The sequence below is a fragment of the Bos javanicus genome, chromosome 19 (genome assembly GCF_032452875.1).
Source record: "Bos javanicus breed banteng chromosome 19, ARS-OSU_banteng_1.0, whole genome shotgun sequence".
Taxonomy (NCBI): domain Eukaryota; kingdom Metazoa; phylum Chordata; class Mammalia; order Artiodactyla; family Bovidae; genus Bos; species Bos javanicus.
In genome coordinates, this window is record NC_083886.1 from 33,146,684 (window position 1) to 33,165,108 (window position 18,425).

Consider the following 18,425-nt stretch of genomic DNA (forward strand, 5'->3'; position numbering starts at 1 on the left):
TCTCTTAGAATTTCTTACTAATCAGAAGAATTTATACACTGTAGGCATGGCCTCAAAAGCAAATGATTCAGAATGAAGCTGCAGACCTCTGGTTGTTCTCTACATCTGAGAGGAGAGCAGGAGGTCAGTGGACATGATTGTGGAGCAGACAGCTTGGAGGAAGGGTGACTAAGAGGCTCAAATCAAGAGCACAGCCTATTTCTTATGTGATGTAGCCAAATGGACAAAAGAAATCTGAGTCCAAGTCCACACACAGCAAGGGGAAATATCACATAAAGGCAGAAATGGAAAATTCCTATTCTGGGGTACACTGACCTGAGATATTCATACACTTGGTTAGGATAAAGAACGTCTACCATTCTTATGAAATCTTAGAAGGTTTTCCTGGAATGTTCTGTAGTCATCCATTTAAAAAGTCACATGAGAAAACAAAACATCTACATGCAAGAAGAAGTTCTTTGCACTCAATTCTGTTCTTTTATTATTTCTTAACACAAAAAGATGAAGGCTGCTGAATACAGTTGTTAGATGTGCTTGTTTACTTGTGCGAGCCACCTTTGGGTGAGGCCAAGCAAATGCTTATGAGAGAATCAGAAGCACAGACATAAGAGAAAAGATGAAAAGAGTGTAAAATGAATTTCTTATTGCTGGTAGTCATGATTCAAGTAGAAAAAAAAAAAAACAGGCTGTAGCGTCAGGAAGTTGAGGGTGCAGAAGGGAAGGAGATCAGTTGGGAAAGGGGACCTGGATTTGGGGTCTACTTAACCCCCATAAAAGAGAATTAATAAATAAATCCAGAGATTTAAAGCAAGAATAGGATACCTAGAAACTTGTTTTTTTTCCTTCATTTTAATCCCGTGTTAGACTTCTCAAGAAATACATAATTCACTCAATAATAGCATCTCTGTCAAATGCACAATAAAACCTCATATTTTAAAACAATGTTACGTTCTTTTGATTGACAAAACTGAGAAGAAAAAAGAATACTGTTTTAGAATACTGGAGTGTCTGGTCCTTTATGTTTTAGCAGACATGGAAAACTTCCATGAGATTGGAGACATTTTCCTCTTGGGTTTAAACCTGTAATAAAATGTTGCTGACAGACTAATTATAAATGTTTTATATAGTTTGTGCATATGTGCTCTTCTCTAAACCAATTTAATTCCCATTAATGCTAATCTGGTTAATGCCCACTCAGAGAGGAAAGGAACACTCTTAATAAACTATTGATTTATTTGAGCTATTTAAATGGGGAACAGGCAGAAACAGATGGGAGAATAGAAAAAAAAAATCACTGTTCTACCCATATCGGCAGTTCTTAGAGTATTTTCCAAATATTAATGAATATTATATTATAATTGGTATAAAGAGGAAATGGGAAAAAATAAAGTGACAAAGTGACAGCCCTCCCTCCACCCATAAAAAACTGAGGGCCTTGTAAATAAGATGATTGTTTTTTTTTTAGTACTAGCTCCAAGGTTAGAAATAAGATGTTATAACAGAGGCAGACTTTGTTTAAAAAAAGAGGTTAAAAACTGAGGTTGATATTTGCAAACTCTTACTGAAGTGGGTTTTTAAGAAAAAAAATAAGGTAATCAAAACAAGAATAGGTAAATTCTGCCCCTACCACAGCTTGTCCTGCTCCTAGTGTGAGCAGCCACCTTGTTCTCCATGCAACAATCCAGTAATTCCCCTCACTTCAATTCAGTTGGGATTTCTACCTCTTGGGGTGCTCTAGCAAGCCAAGATTGCCTCTTAAAAGACATTGTGTCCAGGACAGAGTAGTTTCCTTGAGCACAACTGTGTAAGATGTTTGAGCGCCATAAGGCTTGCCTAGAACTCAAAAGCAACAGGAAACCCTCCCCAAACTAGCCAAGCATTTCTAAAGGATGTCTGTGCCTTTCCCATTCTCCCTGGGAAGAGTGGCACAAAGCAGGGAATAAGTGGAAGATGGAGTTTTGTCAAGGGTCCACCATCTGGCGGTAAGATACATTACTTAACCTCCCTGATACTCAGTTTCTTTATCTGTAAAATGGGGATAATAGCCTTCCTGTTCTGTTGTTAAATCACAGCTGAGTATAAGGATCAAGAAAGATGTAGTTGAAAACACTGTGATATCCGAGAAGTGATGGGTAACCGTACAGAATTATTAATCGGGAAAAGGTTTAAGAAAAAGTGGCACAGGAACAAAAGTAAAGGGAGAAAAACATCAGGAGAGAGATCAGTTTTATCTGGCCTGTGTTAAAAAAAGAGAGTGAGCTATACTCTCAGGGATTTCTTGAAAGTTTTAATGGTAACTGACACTCATACTTCATAACGGTGAACGTAAAACATAAAATAAAGATGGAAAATGGAGATTCGTGCAGATTTCCTCTTTTTTTTCCGAAACCTTTGCGGTTGGTTGTTCATGCCAGTGAGGGTGGAGAGGAGAACAATCTCTTTAACATTCATGAAAAAAAAAAAAATACTGAAACAAATATCGGCAGCGCAAATATTAAACTGCTTCTTCTCTACCGATTGGTAAAAAAATATATTATCTTCTGATATTTTCTTTTTTCTTTTTAAATTATAAGTTCATCCGTCCCAGCCGAAGTCGTGGCCCGTCATCTGGTAGAACTTGCGGTTGAAGGGCCGGTAGAAATCCCGCAGCTGCCGCAGCACCTGCACATCGATCTCGGGGTGGGGTCTGCCCTTGGTCTTGCCCAGGCAGTGGGGGCGGCCGCTGCCCTCCGCCTTCTTGAGGCAGGGGAAGCCCTTGGTCTGGTTGAAGTAGAAGTGCTTGTCCGAGATGATGCGCTTGAGGCCCAGGAAGTCCTGCACGCGGCCCAGCTCGCCGGCCGGGTCGCGCACCAGGCGCTCACCGCTCACGAAGAGCATCTGGCGGGCGGGGAAGTGGCGCAGCCAGCGCTCCAGATGCTCCGCGTACAGGCCGATCTGGATGGCGCTCCACGAGCGGTCCACCAGGCCCGCCGAGCGGTTCCGGAAGGCCAGGCTCTCGAAGCTGGGGATGTCGGGCCGCTTGGAGAGCGTCTGCGTGTAGTCCGACACGGCCCGGGTCACCGGGTCCCGCACCACCACCAGGAGCTTGGTGTCCTTGGACATGGCCGAGATGCGCGCGGGCGCCTCGCGCGTCACGAAGTAGCTGGGCGTCTTCTCCATGGTGATCTGGCCGTCCAGGGTCCTCGGCATCAGGTCCCTGCGCGGAGCAAACAGACCAGGGCGGGTCAGAGGTCACAGCTCTTTGGCCACACGTCTCCAAGTCAACACTTTAAAAATATTGATTGTTAATGGGAGGTTAATTGCTATACAATGTTGTGTAAATTCCTAGTGTACAACAGCGTGAATCAGCTATAGGTATACACATACCCCCTCCCTCCCACCCGCCCCTTCATCGCACCCGTCCCCCTATCCCACCCCTCTAGGTCATCATAGAGCATCAGGCTGCAATGTCAACACTTTTAATCCTGGCACCATCTAATTACAGTTGTAGAAACATGAAAAAATGCAAGCCGAATTTTAGAGCTGAGAGGTACAGGAACGTCCCTCTGAAGCTTGGAGATCAGATATCCTCTATCCACCTAAGATGTGAAGGCACCTTAGTTTAGAGGAGAAGGAATAGGATTCAGCATTCTCTGAGATCCTCTTCTGGTGTCAACTCTCCCTTATTTTCTGCCCTATCCAGCTTTTAGAGGGCTCTGAACATCTGCCATGAGAACCTCAGGTCCCTGAGTGGAGCAGAAAGGCACATTAGATCCAGGAGCCTGAGTGCCTTCCCCTAATAGACTCCGTGAGCTTCTTTCTAGGAGAGCAGAAGTCTTATGCACCCAGAGCCAGGCGGCCTGAGTTGAAGTACCAATTGCTGCCCTTACTAGGTATGTGACTGTGACCTCGGAGAAGCTGCACAGACACTCTGCATCCCTAGTTGCTCGCGGATGTACTTTATGGGAAATAATAATACTATTTTAACCTCCTATGGTTGTTTTGATGTTGTATAATATTAAAGGTATTAATATACCTCGATAGCTTACAAAAGTGCCTGGCACAAAATAAGTGCAATGTAATTTTTTTATAATCATCAACCCACAAGGCGGTAAGAAAATAACCTTGATCAAATTCTTTTAGGTGAATTAGAATATTGTAATAAACACAATTATACAGCAGTGAGATGGTGTTAAAACACCCTGAGCCCTTTTTGTGGTTTTCTTGTAAACAAATAAATTATAATCAACATAATATCATTGTGTAGCACACAAAATATTTCTCTTTATAATTCCTGAACTTTCCCATAACAAACATCAAATAATTCATCTTTTATCATCTAATAATTTGAAATGCCACCGTTATAATAGTTTAAATATCGTGGTCCCTCTCTCTGTTGGCCCAACTGTCATGTTAAGTTACTATCGTGTTATGGTAATATATTTTCATGTACATCAAAGTAAATTCTGACTCTGTTGTTCAAAATATTCTTGATGATTCTTGTCTGTTTATTCTTCATGACAAATGTTAGAATCACTTGTCATGTGGGGGGAAAAAAAAATTCCTGTTGGAGTCCTGTTGGAGAGATTGCTACCTAGTTTAAGCATGAGAAAGGATGGGTTTCAGAGCCAGTCCAAAAGTACAAGCAGGTGAAATAAAACCTATGTATTTTTCCAAAAGTGTACTGCCATTAAATCCACTATTTATCATAGATTTGAAATAGGTATCTGTATGTTGTTGTTTAGTGGCTAAGTCATGTCCAGCTCTTTTGTGACCCCATGGACTGTAGCCCACCAGGCTCCTCTGTCCAGGGGATTTTCCAGGCAAGAATCCTGGATCCCTGGGATCTTCCTAACCCAGGGATCGAACCCAAGTCTTCTGTCTCATGCGCTGGCAGGCAGGTTCTTTACCACTAGCGCCACCTGGGAAGCCCAAAGTCATCTAATACTGGTGCTTTTAAGGGTTGAGGATAAGAAAGGGACTAGAATCTTCAAATACATTTACAGTTTCTCCTGTGGTTATTGTTTTTTTTGTAATGATCTGCTTCATCTTCAGTGAATTTTGTCAATTAATATTTTTCTAAAAATCACCCAGTTGAGTAGTTGAAGTTTTATGCCCTATCTCAACTATAATTTTGTGGAGTTTTTTTCCTGCCTTTCTTTCTAGTTTGGTAGATGACTTTTCAAATTTACTTATTTGCATTTTACTTTTTTAATGACATTTATTCTTTTTCTATTCATGCTTTGCTCTTCCAATTTAATTAACTGAATGTTTAGTTCATTTATTATAATTTCTCTCAAGTAATAAAAACATTTTGAAGTTACTGTTTTCCCTTTAAGTACAGACTTGGTCAAATTCCCCAAACTTCAACATGCACTGTTGGTCATTTGCATAACTTCACAAATATTTAGTAATTGCACTTGATACTTTTTCTTTTTGGTCCAGGCATTAGGATTGATTTTACTTTTATTAAATTCTGATGGTTGACTTGCTGGTTTCATTCATAATTATTAATTTCTATTTCACCTTTGTAGTAAAAAATGCACTGTGTGTTACATGTGTCTGCTTTTGTTTGATTTCCTATAATTTTATTCCTCCTGTGTATTTGCTAATTGTATATTATGAAAAATTTCAAATATACCCCAAAGTAGAGAGTACTATAACATACATCTCACGTAACTTACATCCAGCTTCAAAAAGCAACTGACTGCCAATTTCATTTCCTCCCTAACCCTCTATGTCAACTCCCCCACCACCCTAAATGAATTACTTTGACGTTTATCTCAGACATCATGTCAATTGCTTCACAAACAATCTGTTGCCATGTGCATTTATACCTGGCACAAATTCTTCAACATTCGTGGCAATAAGCCACTGATGCTGGCTTAGTTTAATAATACAGATCTCCTCACAATTTGCTTTCTTTGATATTTTAGTCAGCTTATCCTTACTTTTCTTTTGGAGGAGAAATGATAATTAGATATCTGATTCCTCTTGCTTTTTTCCTTGTTGATTTAAGATATCTGCAATTCCTTTTTCAGAACTTTTAACTGTGCCCCCATCCCCCATTTCTTAGACATAGCTGAAGGTCTGGGTAAGAAAAAGCAAAGACCAGGGAGGTCTGTGTTGACACAAGGGAGACACAGACGGTTGACTGCCTGTGTAATGCTGGGGCCACACAAAATCCAGATTTTGTCACTACATACGTGTGTATGCATACATATTCACAGTGACAAAATCTGTGGATTCGTTACACATATACACACATGTATGGGCCTCCCTCAAGGGTCAGCAGTAAAGAATCTGCCTGTAATGCAGGAGACTTGGGTTCAACCCCTGGGTCAGGAAGATCCCCTGGAGAAGGGAAGGGCAACCCACTCCAGTATTCTCGCCTGGGAAAGCCCATGGACAGAAGAGAATGGAGGGGTACAGTCCATAGGGTCACAAAAGAGTTGGACAGGACTTAACAACTAAACAACAACAAAAACAGCACACACACACACACACACACACACATATATCCCCTTCATGGAACTGAGAAGTCGGCTAGACCAAACTACTTTGGAAGCTAAGTTACACTTTTATAAGATGAGCCAGGAGATCTATACAGAAACTGTTGGACTATCTCAGGGAAGAAAATTGGATCAAATGTGTGAAAAAGTTCTGGACTGTAAAAAAGCACACATCAGACACCACTGAAATGATGAGGAGTATTCCAAGATTTTTTTTACAAGAGTCAGCATTCTTGCCTCCTTTCCTATCATCTCTGACCTTTAACCACTCGACCTCGTATTTTGCCAGTAGAATAGAGATAACACCCTTCAGATGGGAGCTGCTGGTGGGCAATCTCAGTCTTCCTGCCCTCCGGCCCTGGGGAGAAGTAGACTCCCCAGCGGCCTGTCAGCAGAGATTAAAGTCATAGATTGTGCCAGCCCAGAGGAAATATTACCCATATCCCTGAAAAAAAGAAATGCTATTTTAAATTATCTTGATAGGGTAGGAAAAGAGCTATCCAAAGTAGGAGGAGTTTGAAGAGGAAACAGCTAAAATAGGATTTCAGAGGAAAAACACATTAATTACTGTCATCTTCAGGATGAGGGAAGTGGATGGGATGGGGAGTCCGAGTGAACTAGGGGCTGCCTGCTACCTTCTTTCTTCATAAAGGAAGAAATGCAAGTGCAAGTAAATCCTTGATGAGGCTTATATTGCTGAGAATTGTTGCTTTGTAAAAGGACTCATCTCAGTTCAGTTCAGTCGCTCAGTCGTGTCCGACTCTTTGTGACCCCATGAATCGCAGCACGCCAGGCCTCTCTGTCCATCACCATCTCCCAGAGTTCACTCAAACTCATGTCCATCGAGTCAGTGATGCCATCCAGCCATCTCATCCTCTGTCATCCCCTTCTCCTCCTGCCCCCAATCCCTCCTAGCATCAGAGTCTTTTCCAATGAGTCAACTCTTCGCATGAGGTGGCCAAAGTACTGGAGTTTTAGCTTTAGCATCATTCCTTCCAAAGAAATCCCAGGGCTGATCTCCTTCAGAATGGACTGGTTGGATCTCCTTGCAGTCCAAGGGACTCTCAAGAGTCTTCTCCAACACCACAGTTCAAAAGCATCAGTTCTTCGGCACTCAGCTTTCCTCACAGTCCAACTCTCACATCCATACATGCCCACTGGAAAAACCATAGTCTTGACTAGATGGACCTTTGTTGGCAAAGTAATGTCTCTGCTTTTGAATATGCTATCTAGGTTGGTCATAACTTTTCTTCCAAGGAGTAAGCGTCTTTTAATTTCATGGCTGCAGTCACAACTCATCTCAGAATTCTTTAAATAGCCATCTCCCTTTTAAATTCTTAGATTCGTTTCCTTATTGCAACTTGAATTTTAATGCTCAGAAAAGAGCTCCTTTATCACACAAAACAAACTGCACATATATGTTGGAATATAGTATTTCAAAGAGGTTAGGCGAATTTGGACATCTTCCTTCCTTACCCTAGTGAAGCATGTACTATGACTGTTCTGTGTAAGGGCTCAGCCTGGGACACACGTTGGAAGGGCCACCTGAGCACGATGAGAGCTTCTCGGAAACACTGGGCAAGTGAGGGGAGCATAGAGGTGAGTGCAATGAGAAGACATGTGGGTTTGTCTAAAGACCAGACAAGCTGGGGTTCAGGGTGAGAAATTCCAGTGAGCAACGGACAGAGTGGGTCCTAGGACGCCTTAGTTTCCAGGCAAATAGGATTGGCTGTTCCATTCACTTTGCAGGAGTGAAAATAATTTGCAGACATTTTATAGTAGAAATGGGTAGGATAAAAGGGTAGAAACTAGAATTATAAAGAAAAATTAGAGATGCTTATTTGTTTTCTCCTGAAGATGTCAAGGAGAAGAAGGAGTTTCACAAGAATAAGGAGTTTCACAAACAAATGAAGGATTATTACCAGGTGCGTGGCACACTTTTTTCTTTGTCCCCAAAGAAAAAAAGAATTCACCATAGCCAAAGAGTAGAAGCAACACAAGTGTCCACAGAAGGCTGAGTGGGCAGACAAAACATGATTTAGCCATACTGTGGAGTATTACGCAGCCTTTAAAAGGGAACAGAATTCTGACACCTGCTGCAACATGGATGGGCTTTGAGGCCTTTATGCTGAGTGAAATAAGCCAGGCTCAGAAGGATACAGACTATGATCCCACTTGTATGAGGTCCCTAGAGGAGCCGAATTCACAAAGTAGAACAGTGATTGCCAGGGCTGGGGGCAGGGGGAGGGGGAGTTTGTCTTTAATGGGGATTTTAGTCTTGCAAGATGAAAAGAGTTCAGGAGAGTGATCACTTAGCAATGTAAATGTACTTACTGCTACTGACCTGGGAAATGGTCAGCTAAAATGGTCAGTTAAAAATGGCTAAGATGGCAAATGTTATGTCTATTTTATCCTGATTTCTTTAAAAAAAGAACTCACCCAGAAGACAAAGACATCAAATTGTATCGATAGAAATGAATTAGATAGCCAGTTACAAAAACGTATACACTAGATGATTTCTCCTATAAAAAGCTCAAAAACAGGCAAAACCCACCTCTAGTGTTAGATGTCAGCTCAGCTGTTGCCTTTGGTGGGGGGAGGATTAGTGACTGAAAGAGGCCACAGGGGCTTCTGGAAGGTCAGGAATACCCCAGTGCAGGATCTGGGTGCTGGTGACGTGAGTGTATCCACCCTGTGAAACATCACTGAGTCGGATCCTAGGATCTGAGGCCTTTGCTGAACGGTGTTATACTTCAATAAAAACTTATAGCACATATAAAAATAAATGGACCAATTTTCTACAGTTCTCCAAGGAACACACGGATTTCAAGAAGGGCATTTGCGAGACTTCTTGGGTGGCTCAGTGGTAGAGAATCTGCCTGCAAATGCAGACGACAAGGGTTCAATCCCTGGTCTGGGAAGATCCCTCATGCCACAGAGAAGCTAAGCTCGTTGCACCACAACCACTGCGGCCTGTACCCTGGAGCCGGTGCTCCACAGTAAGAGAAGCCAGTGCAATGAGAAGTCCACGCATGGCAACTAGAGAGTAGCCCCTGCTCGCTGCAACTAGAGAAAAGCCCGTGCAGCACTGAAGACCCAGCACAGCCAAAAACAAGTAAATAATTTATAAAAAAGGGCATTTGCTAAACCAACTACATCTCCAATTTGTGGAAGTTTAGTAAATAAAGGGACAAGGTTTGAGCTCCCATCTCTAGGAACCAGTGGTCCTCCCAGGGACCCCTTGCCCCTCACCCCGGGTAAGTTATCAGAACAGGAGCTGCCTGACCTCTGTCCCAAATGAGATTCTCCCAGCACTTATAAGCGCCTAGGAGTTCAGTGTCATGGAGGATGTGTCTCTACTGTATGGACACAAGCACAGAGATAGTTGAAGAATGTGGTATGCTTGCAAAACATTTATCAATGGTTTTCTCCTGTAAGATAAGCTAGACATTATGCTCCCAGTTTTTCGGAGGAAGAAGCTGAGATTTAGGCAGGAAAAGCAGCAGGTCCAAGCTACCATGGTTGTCTATGGGAGGTGATGGATGGTCCTCCCCGTGCCTGTGGCCAGGTTATCCCTGTCTCACAGGATAAGAGAAAAGTCAGCAGACAAGAGCGATAGGAAAAGGACATGCAGAAGGTGACTTGGATGGAGCCAGTTGGATGGATGCAGACCCTGATAACGTAAGAAAGTTACCCCATAGGGTGGCTGTGAAGAGGCTGAAAGGCCCAAATTGAACACAGATGAAGGAATTTGTCTGTTTGAAACAGGGGAGCTGCGTGAAATTAGACTGAAAAGGGGAGGGTGTGATTAACATCAGTGAGAGATTAAATCTGAGTCAGCGTACAAGTCAGGATGGATCAGGAAAGCCCTGCAGGTAGTTAGATATATCTGGGGAGGCTCTTCCAGTGTGATCCCAGCTTGAGGAGCTGAAGACCTGGGTTAGGGGCTGATAGTGAGGAAGAAAAAGGCGGTGAGAAAGGGAGGAATACTGATGGGAGGCATACACAGGGGGCCACACAACTGATTTATGGAGCGAACAGAGGAGACATTTTCAAAGAAGATCCCAAAGCTTTACAGGTGGAAAATGATAGAAATTTTACTTTAAAAAAGCCTCCCAAACAGATCGCAAAACAAAAATGCAGTTGTACTGCATAGCAAAAGAAACTCTGCTCAATGTTATATGGCCTCCTGGATGGGAGGGTTTGCGGGAGAATGCATGTGTATGGATGGCTGAGTCCCTTTGAGGGTCACCTGAAACTGTCAAAATATTGTTTGTTAATTGGCTATACTAAAAAAAAGTTAAAAAAAAATAAGACCATTGCTACAGTCCTTATTTTTATTTAAAAAATAACTATTGGAAGAAATACATCACTTAATTTATATGATGCATAAATAGAAGATACTAAAGAATCTTTCACATGAGGGAAAAAAAAAAAGATTTCTGCCTAAGAATTCTAATGGAGACAAAAGACAACATATGATTGCTTTTATCCTAAAACATGGCTCAGATGGGTCATACATCTCCATGAAGAAAATGGAGTTTCATAGGAAACTCAAAACTGGGAATAGAAGTGTGGATTCAGCTTGGATTCTGATGTTAAAAGCTATGTGACCTTAAGTGGATCACTTAAGTTCTCTGGGCCTTGGTTTCTTCATCAGCAAAATACGACCACCGTCCCCCATGTCTCAGAGGCCATCCCAGCTCTAAGGTTCCACGTATGTTCAGGGCTTTAACTCATTAGTAACCTGTTAGGTTGAAAGTTCCACCCAGCCTCACACTTGCTGATCTCTTCTGATGTGTGACTACCAATCAAATAAAAAGATTTTTGCAGATTATTAAGCAGGACAACTTGGCATCAACAGAATTGATTTAAGAATCAATGAGGTTGAAAAGAATGCAGCTCCAGTAACAGACACCAAGGCAAAGTGCTGAGGCTGGTTCAGATGAAGGCTGTCTTGGCATCTCCCTGGTGCCTGGAGGCAGCAGAAAGACCAACTAGCCCATCCACCAGCTGAGTAATCTTGCTGCCTTCAGGAAGGCAGGGTCAAAGGAGACCCATCTCTGTATCCGCTTTTTTTTTGGCTGTACCATGCAGCATGTGGAATCTTAGTTCCCTGACCAGGGACCAAACCCTGGGAACCAGGGAAGTCCCAAAGGAGACACATCTCTTCACCACTCATCCTCTGTGGTCAAAACATCAAAACAAGATGTCACTGCTAGAAAGTGAAATCCACAGAAAAGGACAGTCAGGAATTACCAATAACAGACCAATAACAGGCACAGGACAGTCAAGAATTCAATTCCAAGTGTCTTAGGAAGAACATGATGAAGACAGAAGCAAAGGAACCCGTACTTAGCATTTACCATAGAACGAAATCTGATATATTCTTTCCTGCATCTCACAACAGTGAAAAGCTAGAATTACTGGCATAATTTCTCAGAGGAGGAAATGGGCTCAGAGAGGTAATACGTGAGTGAAAGGGACAGAATGAAAATCCAGGTCCATTCTGCCCCAAAGCACACGCTCCTTCCACCTTCCTGGACCTGGGCAGGCGACCTGGGCAGGGGTCTGTTGGCAGATGGCAGATCCATCGCTGACCTTCTGTCACAATGAGGGAATATTACAGGCACTACTTCCCTGTCCACCTCAAGAGCGTGAATCATTCTGTCTGGAATCTTGCAAACAGGCCGCAGACACTGCCTGTTTTTCAAAGGCTTTCTTCTGTAGGGGAAGGACCTGAGTTGTAAGGCAAAGGTAATTTACCTTGAGAAATAAATAAATCTGGCCCATGTACACATACATTTTTTTTTTCTCTTTTAGTCTCTGCAGCCAAACAGAACTGTGTGTCTGTTTCTGGAAACCTCCGGCAGCAGGAAATTCTAGGGAAAACATGCTCTTTTCATGGCCATGGAATGAAGGTGGTTCCCAGGGGGGCCCCCGATGGCGTGAGCTGGGAGCAGAGGAAGCAGGGTAACCCCCGTGCTGCCGGGCCTGTGTCCCCTGGGCCAAGGGCAGCTATGGCAATATTTCTTTTCCTGCTGGCGTTATGTGGACCTCCACTCCAAACATGCCTTCTGAGGCTGGAAAGAAAACTCCCTTTTGCTGATTTTTTTGAGTTGGCTTCTGTAGGAAAGGAAGATATATGGTTTTGGAACCGGCTCCCACACTGACCGAATCTCAATGTGCAAATCTGATAAGCAAACTGTCGTCAAGATATCCAAGCATCAGACTTAAAGGCGGATACATTTCCCAGTGCCCTGAAAGCCAGTATTCCTTCTAAACATCTGAACAATCAAGTAAAGAGACAGAAAGAGATGGTTTTCATTCTCTGCGGGCTTATGGACAAAGGAAACTAGCTTATTTCAAGAAAGCAACACAATGTTCCTTGGCACTGCAGGGGAGGAGAATGAAGTCAAGGATTCTTGGTTGATGATGTGGGGGAGCCTCATGAAAGGGCAGAAAATACATCTGGATCCAGGTCATGGAGAAGGGCAGTCCTGAAGGGGAAGAGGCAAGGGTTATCTGGGATCATAAATTCAGTCCATAATCCTTGATGTCTGTGTGGGATCTCAGAGTTTCCCAAGCAATTCTATAATTTTTCTCATCTATGGACTCTTAGGAAATACAAAAATAGACCAGTATCTTACAAGGCTCATTGCTCCACCCTCTTATTTTCTCCTTCTAAGTTTACTTCACTGGGAAACTCATGTGTTCATAAGACTGAAAATATCCTTTCTAACCTCGTTTACAGCATCCCAAACTCTGTTTTATTTTTATTTATTTTTAAAGGTTTTTTTTATGTGATCCATTTTTAATGTCTTTATTGAACATTACAACATTGCTCCTGTTTTGGTTCTGGTTTTTTGGCCGCGAGGCATGTGGGACCTCAGCTAGCAGACCAGAGATCGAACTCACACTCCTGCATTGGAAGATGAAGTCTTAACCACTAGACACCAGGGAAGTCCCCCAAACTCTGTTTTAAAATGGTGTCTGGATCTTGGGAACTGAGGTACCTCTCCCAAAGTCCTCTCAAAACATCAAAGAATACCCAGAAAGAAGGCCCTAACCCCATTAAAAGCTAGACTGAACAGACCACCTAATAATAGGGGCAGAATCTATAAAGACAACCAGAGTCTAAGAGAGGACCTGGGAAAAGATAGGGACTTTCCACCTGTCCACAGTGGATCTATCTCTGGACATCTGGTGTTCTTTATGCATCAAGCTAGGGAGGGATGATCATTATTCTGTCCAGGTCACAGGTTTCAACACTAAGGGAGACAGTGAAGGAAGGGAAGCCTGGCATGCTGTAGTCCATGGGGTCACAAGGAGTTGGACACGATTTAGTGACTGAACAACAGAAATGTCTTAATGTTTCTAAATCCAGTTATAAAAAATGACAATAGAAAACAGTATTGGAGTTGGAGTTATTGAAAAGAACTGACTCACTGGAAAAGACCCTGGTGCTGGGAAAGATTGAAGGCGGAAGGAGAAGGGGTGACAGAGGATGAGATGGTTGGATGGCATCACTGACTCGAAGGACATGAGTTTGAGTAACTCTGGGAGTTGGTGATGGACAGGGAAGCCTGGTGTGCTGCAGTCCGTGGGGTCGCAAAGAGTTGGACACGACTGAGCAACTGAACTGAACTGAGCTGATAGAAAACAGAGATAAACTGAAATTAAATTAGGATCTAGAGCCTAAATAATATTTATAAACTCTTAGAAGTTTGTGTGTGAGAGAGAAAGATTACAGAAAGACAGAGAGATCAAGAATAAGCTGAAGAAAGTCAGATAAAGACAAATACAATTTGATATCACTTATATGTGGACTCTAAAGAAAATGATGAACTTATTTATAAACAGAAGCATACTCACAGACATAGAAAACAAACTTATGGCTGCCAAAGGGGAAAGGTTGGGGGAAGAGGGATAAATTAGGTGTTTGGGAGTAACATACAACGCCTACTATATATAAAATAGATAATCAGCAAGGACCTACTGTAGAGCACAGGGAACTATACTCAATATTCTGTAATAACCTACATGGGAAAAGAATTTGAAAATGAATAGATATATGTGTATGAGTCATTTTGCTGTATACCTGAAACGAACACAATATTGTAAATCAGCTATACTCTGAGTGTGTGCTCAGTTGTGTCAGTCGTGTCCAACTCTTTACAACCCTTTGGACTGTAACCCAGGGGAAACATGCCTGCAAGAAGAGAGTCAAAATACAATCTCTCCAAATGGATGGACAGCAAGGTCCTGCTGTATAGCACAGGGACTGTATTCAGTGCCCCATGATAAACCATAATGGAAAAGAATACATGTATGTATAACTGAGTCACTCTGCTGGATAGCAGAAATTAGTACAACATTGTGAATCAACTATATATCAATACAGACTTTTAGATATATACATATGCATCTGTATATCTTAGCCCTGAAGCATACTAACTTGCTTCAGTTGTGTCCAACTCTTTGGGACCCTCTGGACTGTACCCCACCAGGCTCCTCTGTCCACTGGATTCTCCAGGCAAGAATACTGGAGTGGGCTGCCATGCCCTCCTCCAGGGGATCTTCCTCATCCAGGGATTGAACCCTGGTCTCCTGCGTCTCCAGCATTGTAGGTGGATTCTTTACCTCTTGTATCACCAGGGAAGCCCCCAACCATATTCCAATATACAGTAAAAACAAAAAATAACAACAAAAAAATGAGCTGGAGAAAAGGAAGTAGGTAGACTGCGCTCTTGTGGGGGCAGCATCACTGAGGGATAACTGGAGGGAGTATCAAAGCAACCCCCCGACCCAGCCTCATGATTTCACAGAGGCAGGAACCTTTGAAAAAACCCAAAGCTAGGTGGACCCAAGGCTTGGCTTAGACCCTGCTCACCTGAGCCCTGGTTCACTGTTGTCTCCATGATTCAAAATTCTTCTCAAATTCTAGAAAGACAGTGAGCTCTGGGTTTGACCATGCTGAGGTTTCAACTCCCTAAACAATAAAGTTCATCCCTGCAGAGGAAATTCCCTTGTGGTCCTTTTGAGGCAGGAATGATGCATTAAACACGAGCCTGAATGAAAGGAAGGGCTGTTCTTCATCCTATCTGGTACTTTTAACCATGTTCCAAGATCAACCATCCAGAGGAGACATGGAATTCCTCATGGGGCGGGCAGGGCGGGGGCTGAGGGTGGGGCAGCTCTCCTAGCTCTGCGGCCACAGCGAGGGCTGCAGCCATGGCCAGAGCCATGCACACCCCCAGTTCAGCTCATTTTGGCTCCAGACAGGCTTTTATAAATGACTGGTCTGAGGGCTGTCAGCTTCTGTGCGGCTGCAGACGGATCCTCTCATCAGCCTGGAATTATCAGCCCTTCGCATACGTGCCACTACAGATAACGCAAGAAATGTGCTTTCGTGGCTTGAAATTGACGATCTAAGGACAGTAGAGCAGCCGAGACACATGGGGGCAGGATAAGAAAAACCTTGACATTTTAGAAAGCCTCTTTGTTACATTTGGATAAGGATGCATTTTTTGTTGTTGTTGGTTTTGGTTTCCTTGATTTCTGTTTGTTAGGTTCTGGACACAGAGTGGGTGCTCAGCAATATGCCTGCAAAGTTTATTTATTTATTTGTGTGTATTTTGGGCTGCTCTGGGTCTTCACTGCTGTGCGTGGGCTTTCTCTAGTTGCAGTGTGTCTCTTGTTGCGGAGCACTAGGGCGCTCGGACTTCAGTAGTTGCAGCACATGGGCTCAGTAATTGTGGCATGTGGGCTCTCGAGCACAGGTTCAGTAGTCATGGCACATGGGCTTAGTTACTCCTTGGCATGTGGGATCTTTCTAGACCAGTGATCAAACCTGTGTTTCCTCCATTGGCAGGCAGATTCTTTACCACTGAGCCACACCATAGAAAGCTCTGCCTTTAAAGTTCAAAGCAGGAAAAATCAACGTGAAGCTGTGATTTTTCAGGGTCTGGAGCCCTGGCCTCCCTGGATGTTCTTTCTAAAATGTGCCATCAGGACCTGCCATCAGCTTCCCTGGGTTTGAGCTACAAAAAATGACCTATGTTCTGTCTCACTGAGAGAACTTCCAAAATAATCTCACTCTGGTGAGATGAGACCAATCTCCAAAATCATGGTATCATTGTGAAGTGAGGCAAATGGACAAAACTAAGTTCGGGAGAGTGATCAGTGAGGGTCCACAGATCCACTCCATTGACAAGGTTGCCACCTGTGCGGCCCCGGAGGAGAAAATCATGGCTGCAACAGGGACCAGGCAGCCTGTGGGTCAAATCCAGCTATTTGTCTCAGTAGCGAATAGCGAACACAGAGCCAGGTCCTTTGCTTACGGAGAGTCTGTGGCTGATTCTGAACTTGGACGGCAGGTTGAGTACTTGTGACAGAGACCAGATGGCCTGCAGAGTCTAAACTATTTATGATCTTGACCTTTTCAGAAAATGTCTGCCGACCCCTGCTTTAGGTCATTATTGCCACCAGAACAAAATTATCATAAAAATCTTGATGGTAATGTAATTAGTATTTTGCTGAAATGAAGCATGAGAAATGAATTGTACTGCAGAAGATGTAATTGCTCATGATGTGTGTGTGTTTCCATTCATTACTCACCCACACATCGCTGGTCCATCCATAGATCCAACTGAGCAATAACAATTAAATCGAGTTACCTCTGGTATTTTGCCTAAACTTTCAGACACATAAAAACAATAGATTTAAGCATCATTGTTTTTTGTGTTGTTGTTATTAAGCAGTATTTCAAATTCAAATATTTCTTCTATCAAAATAGAAGAACAGAATATATTTTGTTTAACCGTTTATTAGCTTGGTTTATCACTTTGGAAATGTTTAGACGCATGGGATATTTAGATGCGTGAATAGTTCTGTCCAGGGACCTGTTAAGCACACCAAGAGGATGCACCAGGCCTCAGAGAGGTCAGCACAGAGAAAAAAGGCAGACAGACAAAGCTTTGACTCCAAACAAGCCTGAGGGTCCCCAGGAACTGGACTTTTGAAATGAAGCGACTCACAGGGAGGCGGTCCATGGCAGAGATGCTACAGGCATGTTCTCACCACCTTTGTGTGATGGAGCAGGAAGGAATCTCTCTCCTATCAGTTCAGGGAAACAAACCACTGCAGGTTGCAGGGTGTGATCCCAGAGAAAAACAGCAGCTTTTCAAAAGACTTTTTTTTTTTGAACTGCACTGGGTCTTAGTTGCAGCCTTCAGGTTCTTTAGTTTGGGGATGTGGGAGCTACTTCCCTGACCAGGGATCAAATCTGGACCTCCTGCGGTGGGACCACAGAGTCTCAGCCACTGGACTGCCAGGGAAGTCCCCAAGGCCTTTTTTAAAAACTAAATTTAAAAAAAAATTTAATGTACACATTGAAAAGGTTCATTGTAGAAAACTTGGTTTAGAGAAGCCCCAAATTCTTCTACATTCAGATGTAGTATCTTGAAGTCTATCCATCCAAGGCTATTCTATGCAATTCTTTGCAACACTTGTGAAATGAGATCATTATGTATGTAAACCATTCTGAACCGCTTTTGTGCACTTATAAATAGGAAATTCCTGACCTTAAATACACACTGACTTAATTTAAATGACCGTGTAGTATGCTATGATATGAACCGCCACGAAGCGTTCAGCCAAGTCCTTACTGTTGGGTACTTAGGTTGTTTCCAAAGTTAAACATTTCATTCATGTTTGATTATTTCCTTTAAGTAGAAGGGAAGGTGTGTATATTTTAAAGGTTTTTGAATCATATGGCAAACTGGTCTTCTATGAAAATATTTAAACTTTATCTCTGAATTTTAATATATTATTTCAGATATCTCAGTTCTACTTCAATATATTAAAGTATGTCTTCTAATGCATTCATTTATACCTTGTATTATGAATATTGCATAATTAATGCCAATAAAT

General features: G+C 42.6%; 1 protein-coding gene across 1 annotated transcript in view; it reads right to left on the minus strand.

Moving 5' to 3' along the window:
* Positions 1-454: 454 nt before the first annotated feature.
* Positions 455-18,425, minus strand: part of HS3ST3A1 (heparan sulfate-glucosamine 3-sulfotransferase 3A1) — an 85,771-nt gene continuing 67,800 nt past the window's right edge. Inside the window, exon 2 of the mRNA XM_061391123.1 lies at positions 455-3,196. Within this exon, the coding sequence (XP_061247107.1) occupies positions 2,575-3,196 (622 nt within the window). The 3' untranslated portion in view covers positions 455-2,574. The remainder of the gene's footprint in view (positions 3,197-18,425) is intronic.